Below are 9423 nucleotides of genomic sequence, written 5' to 3'. Positions count from 1 at the left end.
AGTTGATGGAATAAACTGAGGGAATAATTTATAATATTACTTGAAAATACAGCTCTTCGGTTGCACAGGTAAAAATTTCCAACTTTACCTAGGTTTCAACTGCTCTAAGGCAGCCTTCATCAGAATTTTAAAAAAAATTTACGTGTTGATTTGTGCATTTATTCGTTGAGCTGTTCTGATTCTTGTCATTTTATGCGTTACTTCTGATGAAGGCTGCCTTAGAGCAGTTGAAACCTAGGTACAGTTGGAAATTTTTACCTGTGCAACCGAAGAGCTGTATTTTCAAGTAATATTATAAATTTCGTCTACGGTTGCTGCATTATCGGCCATGTTCAAAATTGCTGATGGAATAAAATTAAAAATCAATTTATGAAACATAATAAAATTTTCAGACTATGCTCCTTTCGAAACTTCCTGACAGATTAAAACTGTGTGCCGGACCGAGACTCGAACTCGGAACCTTTGCCTTTCGCGGACATGTGCTCTACCAACTGAGCTACCCATGCAACGAGTCACGACCCATCATCACAGCTTCAGTTCTGCCAGTACCTCGTCTCCTACCTTCCAAACTTCACAGAAGCTCTTCTGCGAACCTTTCCTTTCTTCCAGGAGCGCTAGTTCTGCAGGTTCGCAGAAGACCTTCTGTGAAGTTTGGAATGTAGGAGACGAGGTACTGGCAGAATTGAAGCTCTGAGGAGGAGACGTCAGTCGTGCTTGGGTAGCTCAGTTGGTAGAGCACTTCCCCGCGAAAGACAAAGATATCGAGTTCGAGTCTCGGTCCGGCACACAGTTTTAATCAGTCAGGATGTTTTATATCAGCACACACTCCGCTGCAGAGTGAAAATCTCATTCTGTAAATATGCTCCTTTCGTTTACTTCCTTTCGGAAAAACAAGCTTTCATATCCAGGCACATATCACCGCAATAATGAAAAGATGGCAAGGAATAAAAGCGCAAATAAGTTCGTAAACGCTCGTAAAAATTGAGACTAAATTGGTTTGATTTACTTCCTTTGGGAAAATAACGTTTTTCAGAAGGAGAAGATTTGTCTTCAGATCCACACCATCACATGTATCAGAATATCTCTACGATTACAAGTAAAAATCAAGTAGTAAGAACTTTTATAAGGTTAGTAGACGCGGACAAGTGAGTGTGACAGTTTTACTACTTTTTACATTTGATGAAGGTTTCTCGGGTCTCCAGCCGGGCGGTAGCGTTGATGTCTCGCGACGTTTCGGGAAGTAACATACTACCCATCTTCACCAGAAGATTGGTAGTATGAAACTTCCCGAAACTTTGCGAGATATCACGCTACCACCCAGCTGGAGACCCGAGAAACCTTCATCAATAGTTTGCACCGGGAAAACGTACAGTCACATATACTTTTTACATGTTGATTTGTGCATTTATTCTTTGAGCTGTTCTGATACTTGTCATTTTACGTGTTGAAGACGCAAGCTCATCATGTTGACACGCGCCAGTTATAATGTCGCCAGATATTACCGTGATTGAGGGTATAAAATAGCTTGACTTGAATTCTTCTCTTACAACATTTCTTTTTATTAAAATGGGACAACTACTCTTCGAGGGTGCTGTCACGAAACGGGGAGAAATAACTTTCACAGGTCATTGAATTAGGATCGGACTAGAAGTGCCTAGCTGGTCACTGCCGGTGGTGCTAAAAGGAAAACTGACGACAGAAGAATGAACGTAAATTGCCTCGGGAACGGAAAGCTGATGCCTGAGCCCGCAGTACGCCGTAACTACACGCCAAACAACTCACGGAAATTAGCTCGTGTGCTACACTAGACCTCTAATAACGCCCCGCATAAAGCTGAGGTGGCTCAGGCTCACACAATAAACCCGACGCTTGCTACCTGCGGTCCTGTCCGGTAATAACGCAACTCGGTCGGCAGTTTATAGAGGGAGGACCGGACGCGGTCCTGTGACGGGTTACGCAAGTGCAATCAAAGACGAGCGGCCGCCGTGCGCCGCGCGTCCGCGTATTACGTTTCGCGGGCAGCGGCCGACCGGCTGGCGGGCCCCGGGCGAAACCTCCCCACCGCCGCGTCCAGCGCGCGGGAGCAGAGACGGCGGCAGCGGCCAACGCCCACCGTGCTACCTGGAGAGAGCCGCCACCGCCGGCCACCGGGCACCGCTCGCCAGACTCCGCCGGCCGCAGTATCGCCGCACGCTCCACGCCGAACACCAGCCGCGCCATGCCTCCGGACTCCAAGGTGAGTCACCACGTGTTTACCAGCTCCCTGAGCTCCCGCGGACCCTCCAAGGCCAGCCGCTGCGGAGCGCACGGCAGAGGGCACTCACCATCGGACCACGTATTATTCTTACATGCCATTCAATTCGCTTATGCAGTGCCGAAATAATGTTTAAATGACTCTCTCATTCTGTAATTAGCCTACACCTGTCTTCCTTGTCCGTACGGAAGGCATACTTGAGAGGAGCTGGTATATTCATTCACTTCATACTGGCCCTTGAAGCTATGAAACTAGGCTCAAACCGTCTACCAGTTCATCATTTGCATAACGCTCTGCAGTGGCTCAAACAAAATTTTGCTGGTTCGTGCCATTCTTCTTTCTATTTCTTCAAAACACTTTGTCGGACTTACTTAAAATTGCCACGAAAACGGGATGTCGTCCTACTTACTTGTCTTCGCATAGGCCACAGCCATCTGATACATGGCTTCTTGCTCCGGCGATAGGATTGGTTCAAATGGCTCTGAGCACTATGGGACTTAATTTCTGAGGTCATCAGTCCACTAGCACTTAGAACTACTTAAAACTAACTAAGCTAACGACATCACACACATCCATGCAGGATTCGAACCTGCGACCGTAGCGGTAGCGCGGTTCTAGACTGAAGCGCCTAGAACCGCTCGGCCACTCCGGCCGGCTCCAGCGATAGGACCCTCCAATGTATGGTGCTTGCACAGTACAGATAGCTCTGCGCGCATTTTACTAGACTGCGTTTTATTTTCGGACCAGAGTTTAGCGGCAGGTTTGTTCGGATCTTCATGATTTTGAGATCGGTACAACTTGTTTCCAAAAAATTTAGGCAGACGTTCTTAAATTAGTGACAAAGTGACCGGTTCGCCAATGTTTTTCGTTTATTTTCTTTTTTTGAAAATATTCAGCCAGTACATATCCTTAGGAGTTTGTTTCAGTTGCTCAATCCCTGCCGTAGCATGTTTCACTATTTCCTCTTTGTTTTAAGGCGTGTGATACTGAGTGATTTTGTGGGTCATCGCGAAATTGAGGTGGGGGCGAGGTTTGTTGGTTGACTCGGGAGAGAGGACCAAAAAGCTAGGTCATCGGTCCCTTCGGATTAGGAAAGGATGGGGAAGGAGATCGGCTGTGTCCTTTCAAGGGAACAAGCGGAGCATTTTCCTGAAGCGATCAAGGGAAACCCAAATCAGGATGGTCGGACTCGGATCTGAAACGTCGTCCTCCCGAATGTGAGTCCAGTGTGTTAACCACTATGCCAAGTAGGAGTGCGTGACTCACTGAGTCGGTATGACAACGTCTTTAGCCTTTTCACCCGCATTCGTTTCCTTTAATATTTGTAAGGACGGTGATAACCTCGACGTTGAGCGCCCAAAAAATAATAACAGAAACATATTTGGTACGGGTCCCAAACACTTGAACAGTCTTTTCCGATGGAAAGCTCAAGTGTTTTGTATGTTGCCTGATTTGCAGACTGCCTGCACTTTTCCAACGTCATGAGTAGAGACTTCAGAAAGTACGTTACACATTCCGTTCTAAGCTAAGACTACTGCGCAACAAAGTCTATGCGTTGTCACAAGAGAGTACCTGTTCCGGTTTTTTCCTGGAAAGACTGTTCTGTTGCGTTACGCCGGCCGGTTCTAGGCGCTACAATCTAGAACCGCGCGACCGCTGCGGTTGCAGGTTCGACTCCTGCCTCGCGCATAGATGTGTGTGATATCCTTAGGTTAGTTAGGTTTAAGTAGTTCTAAGTTCTAGGGGACTGATGACCGCAGCAGTTAAGTCCCATAGTGCTCAGAGCCATTTTTTTGTTGCGGTACGAATAACAGGAGCATCAAAAAAAAAATGGCTCTGAGCACTATGGGACTCAACTGCTGTGGTCATCAGTCCCCTAGAACTTAGAACTACTTAAACCTAACTAACCTAAGGACATCACGCACATCCATGCCCGAGGCAGGATTCGAACCTGCGACCGTAGCAGTCCCACGGTTCCGGACTGCGCGCCTAGAACCGCGAGACCACCGCGGCCGGCAACAGGAGCATCACACTGAGGGAGTGTGACGGGGCGAGAACTGGAAATGTACTCCGTAGTCGAAGTATGCGATTATTGAGGGCGGAACCTCTAAAATTCATAAAGATTCGCCTTGATATTCTGGCGGTATGCAGACCAAACGCTGTATCACGTGAAACGGGACCGACAATTTGAACGAGGGCACAAAGACATGTGTGAACGTGATCAACAAGGAAGGATGAACTTGCACTACGCCGATTTCCTTCTTAACCCCATCATTCCTTCGTGACCAAGAAGTGCATTCCTGACATCGAAGAACTAAACAGTTGGGGGAACAGTCTGAGTGATGTTTACAGATATTTGATGACTGTCTTGAAAAATAGAGTCGTATATTTGTCTCGCTTTAAAATGAAGTGAAACATACAATAATGTTACTTGGCCTGTCGCAATAATAAGTAACTTGCTTTCTGAAGTCTCCTCGTGTCAATGAACGGACTAGTTACCTTTTCAGTGTGTGATTTCGTATTCTCACGAGTTGTTACACCTAGGTTTATTTATAAGTTGACTGATTCCAGTTTTGATTGACGGATATTATGCTCATAGGATACTACGTATCTACGTTTTCCGAAGTCCACTAGTTTACATGGCTCAATATTTAAAGAAGTTGACATGTTTTCGACCACTTCGAAATATTATGAAAATCTGAATGGGTATTTGTGCAGCTTTTTCAGACTGTGAATGTACTGCTGACCTCCGCAACAGACGCTACGATGTCTGTACTTCCATAGTCACTCCTGTAAGTACGTGCACCTCTATGGTCCACTAGTTGCCATGCAGTGTTGCGCTTCGTACTTATTAGCGGATTTCACACCTAATATGAAGTATCGTGATCCTTGTCTATAACCCAGAACTAATTTTGTTGTAACAGTCATTATGTGAGACGTATCTCGGAGAAAGTGATGTTTCGTGAGACGTGAAACAAACTGATACGTATTAGGAACGTTTAATTCCACCACAATGACGGAAATGAGATGTGTGCTCCTAAATATTGCGAATCACTAAGGTCAGGTAAAAAAAAAAGGCACTTGTATGTGAATTTTGGTTGTCGAATCGTGACGTGCTAATATTATCAGTAACCACTGATGACACAAGAAGTATATAGGTATACCAGTTTAAATACATCTATCCACTTGGAGGGAGAGGGAAAAAAAGTGGGAGACGTGCTGCTCTAACTATAATCTAGCGACGCAGTCCACACAAAGGTGATAAACACTAGTGAAGGTAGGCTTTCTCGGTAAATTTCACTTGCGAATTTTTCTCCAGATATCAGCCGAGTAAGCTGGTCAATGTGCAGCGACGCTTCACTATGTTTCTTACTTGCTATCTTCTGGCGACGATAGAAAAACCCTGCAAGATAATGTCAAGTAAGAAACATGCCTAAAGGTCACAGCACATCGGCCAATATACTCGACTGATATCTCGAGAAGAATTCATCGCTAATAAAGTGATTGCCATCAAATATAAATTGTAAATCTTTCTAAGAACTGTTCACTTCCTTTCAAAAAAATAATATTGGGTATACTTCAAGCGACAGTACTTCATCTTATCATCTGGACCTCAAGTTCCTCATAAGAAACTCACGACTAAATGAAGAGAGGTTATGGAATGAAAGCAACTATGGAGCTATCTCCTTGTCCCTTCGGGCACGAAAGAGAGCAACTATCAATGTCGGTATGAAGCCTTCACGCAGCGAATAATACATTGCCGAGTATATGTGTGGATGATTGTATAAATACACTCGCTGTAATTTGTACAGAAACTTATATTAACGAGGGAGGATACCAGAGTTTTGGATTTACGTACTTCGGACAATTCGTAAATCAGGTGACTAGTTCCCAATGAAGCAATCAACAGCTACAGCTGTTGATTACTCATTATCAGTAAGAAACTTTAGTACAGTAGTTCCCAGTTTCTTCAGGCACCATATTAGTGACATGGATAATCTAACAAGTGTTGGCGGTCGCTCCGGTCGGTGCCGTCGCTCCATATGATCTTTGTCTTGTTTTGACCGCTACGCGATTTTTCCATACGACCGACTGTAAACGTGATCTGGAAAATAATAGTAAATTACTGATCAGAATGTTGATACCAGTAGACTGTTATCTTTAACAGACAAAACTTTGCAATCCACTAAGATAGTTAACCACTGTCGGGCTTGGCTAGCATTTGGATGGGTGACCATCCGCGTCTGTCCAACGCTGTTAGCAAGTGGAGTTTACTCAGCCACGTGAGGAACTACTTGACTGAGAAGTAGCGAGCGCCTCCGGTCAAGAAAACTGACAACTGTCGGGAGAGCTGTGTGCTGATCACGTTCGCCTCCATATCCGCATACATCGATGCCTATCGGCGGAGAATGACACGGTGGTCGGTCGGTCCCGATGGGCATTTCGAGGCCTGTTCAGACGGAGTTCAGTTTTTAGTTTAATATCGATCAGGAACACTGTGGAACAACCAGCCTGAGCTTCACACGTTTTGGCCGACCGCTACTGACTTCCAGTTCCGACATGGGAACGAGTCGAAGATCCCAGGTGGATGCTGGAATGACTTTCTCAATTGCATCACGATTATTTCAACATTGACCACCTTCCTCTGAAAGAGTCTTGCGTGCACCTGCAGATGTAAGAAGACTGAGCTGTGAAAGTAATTATCCTACCATACTGTCAATACATAGAACCGCACGAATTTTCTCACACGAAATTCCATATCACAACCGTGGCGTGGAAGATTACAGGAATGAACGTGGAGCCGATCTATCTCGATATTAACCAAGCAAAGAGCTTAAAATAAGAGAGAAACAGTGTCGTAACAAAATCCCTGTTCTCTGTTACGTCTGCAAAGAAGCTTCCGTTAATTTACCATTGAAATAATCCTTCCAGCATTTCGTGAAAGCCAACAGAGGTAGTTCGTTTCTACTTCACCGTTTTTAGGCTTTGAACTATTACTTCAGTTTTATAGCTGGATAGAAACAATACTCCGAAAGCACTTTAGTCGGAACGGTACAGTATCCTGAACTACCTAAACTTAGCAAACAAAGGAGCTATACTGCATCAGTGAGGTCACACCATGGCTAAAGCATACTTGTAGCTCTTTGTTCATGTTTAATAATTATAAGTGAGGACACTACGGTCTCCCTGCTTCGGAGTGGAAGTGATAACGACATCGAAATCGAAGAATATTGGAAATGGAGGTACTCTGCACCTAACATTTATTCAGTGTACGTCTCTGGCGCTAAACGGTTGTTACGACTACTGATATTGGAAACTCTGATATGGAATTTTTATTGTTCGCTTTTCCAGACAACTGAACATCGTTCAGACTGCTAATGTCAGGGGAGAATTTCTGACACTAAAAAGACCATCTACTTAAACAGTGTGCTGTTTATGGCTACATAGCTGCAGGGGATTAGCCGAGCGTTCTAAACCGTTGCAGTCATGGACTGTGCTGCTGGTCCCGGCGGAGTTTCGAGTCCTCCCTCAGGCATGGGTGTGTGTGTTTGTCCTTAGGATAATTTAGGTTACGTGGTGTGTACGCTTAGGGACTGATGACCTTAGCAGTTAAGTCCTATAACATTTCACACACATTATAAATTTTTTTATGGCTACATAATTTATTTACTCATTTGGTGTACCATCTTTGTAACAGATGCTAACTGTATATGTACATAGAATTCTCATTAAAATGAAAGAAAGGCTGTCGGAGAAACTTTACCTGTTGAGGCACTAGCATTACCTAAGTTTTAGAAATGTTATTGGTTGCTGTTGTAAATTAATATCATTTTTATTCGTACTTTTGATTTTAACGGGTAACATAAAGAATATTTTCAATACAATATCACCTGTCTGCGTAGTAGTTGCAGAGAAGACTTGTTAAACAGACTGTGATTACTACTGACTAACCCTTTTAAGACCCATGTCTCCGTAATGAGACATTTCTATTAATGCAGCAAGAGGCACTTAAATCAGATCAAAAGAAAGTAAGAACATGCAGTTACGCCAAGAATTACAAATTAAATTTCACTCTTTTGTCGCATGTCTTTCGGCTATTGTGAATCCAGAAATATTCTTATACTGTTCTCGTACTTTTATCTCGTAGTATGTACAACAACGGTGCTACTCAGTAACCTGGTTCAGATGTTCCGGTATCACACTATTCTTTTTTTTCTACCTTTTTCCTGCAGCGCTCCTTTTCAGCGCCAGTCCAATATGATACGGTCATTTTGAAAGGGCATACTTCCAAAACCTAAATTTTTCAGGAACGAAGGGAAACTATCTGCGGGTGAGTGTGTAATATAGAAAGACGGGATATCGAATTATTAAACAACAGAATGAAATTAATTTTTTGCCATTACTGCAGTTGCTAAATTTTGCAGTCTCTATGAAAAAAAAAGAAGCCCAAATTATTGAAAGAGGTCCTTTTCATGAATAAATAATGATATGTATGGTCAAGTTGGGTTCTCATTGTTGTTCTAAGTTTTTTTCTTCTTTTTAAAAAAACATACTTTCAGTATTGCAGCGGTAGTCAAAGCTCATACAGGGAGGTTTCATTGATGACGATGGTAATCATGTAATGTCTTGCAATTTGATCCTCTTAATAGCCACTGGTCCAGTTAAAGTCTCTTCTAAATTAAAGACAACAGAAATTTCCGGAAATAAAAGATAGTATGTATGCTAGTGTAGGCCTCCCATGTACTCAGAGGCCACAAGATCTGACTGCAGCTTCCTTAAAAATGCATGAAGGAACATAACTAAACCCTGACTTCCTAGTTCTTTGGAACGTGTCTATCTTGTGATTCGCTCGACAGATCCCCCTTTCCTGTAGTAAGTTTTCCATCAATAAGAGAAGTTATAGATAACTTCAATTTTATTAGCTTAATGGAGGATTTTGGATTTTTCAACCGTATATACTCATCTGGTATATGAGCTCGTCTGGTTAGTCGTTTCACCTTGGAAAATTTTCTGTTACATTCGTTATGCGAATGGCCACGAACGGAAAAAAACTGTTCCATTTTATAACATTTGTTACACGCCTAAGATACACACATCCGAATGATACAATGATTCTTAGCTTCCCCAACGCAACAGTCGGAAAACAAACGTAGCTCTTTGGAATTTTC

At 43.4% G+C, this 9423-nt stretch overlaps 1 protein-coding gene across 1 annotated transcript in view; it reads left to right on the top strand.

Moving 5' to 3' along the window:
• The first annotated feature begins 2137 nt into the window (after window positions 1-2137).
• The window catches only part of LOC126272667 (uncharacterized), a 234969-nt gene continuing 227683 nt past the window's right edge, over window positions 2138-9423 (top strand). The window contains exon 1 of the mRNA XM_049975680.1: window positions 2138-2236. Coding sequence (XP_049831637.1) covers window positions 2219-2236 — 18 coding nt within the window. The 5' untranslated portion in view covers window positions 2138-2218. The remainder of the gene's footprint in view (window positions 2237-9423) is intronic.

This window comes from Schistocerca gregaria, chromosome 5, assembly GCF_023897955.1.
Source record: "Schistocerca gregaria isolate iqSchGreg1 chromosome 5, iqSchGreg1.2, whole genome shotgun sequence".
Taxonomy (NCBI): Eukaryota; Metazoa; Arthropoda; class Insecta; order Orthoptera; family Acrididae; genus Schistocerca; species Schistocerca gregaria.
Note: the sequence above shows the minus strand (reverse complement) of the source record. Positions and strands in the feature narration are given on the sequence as shown.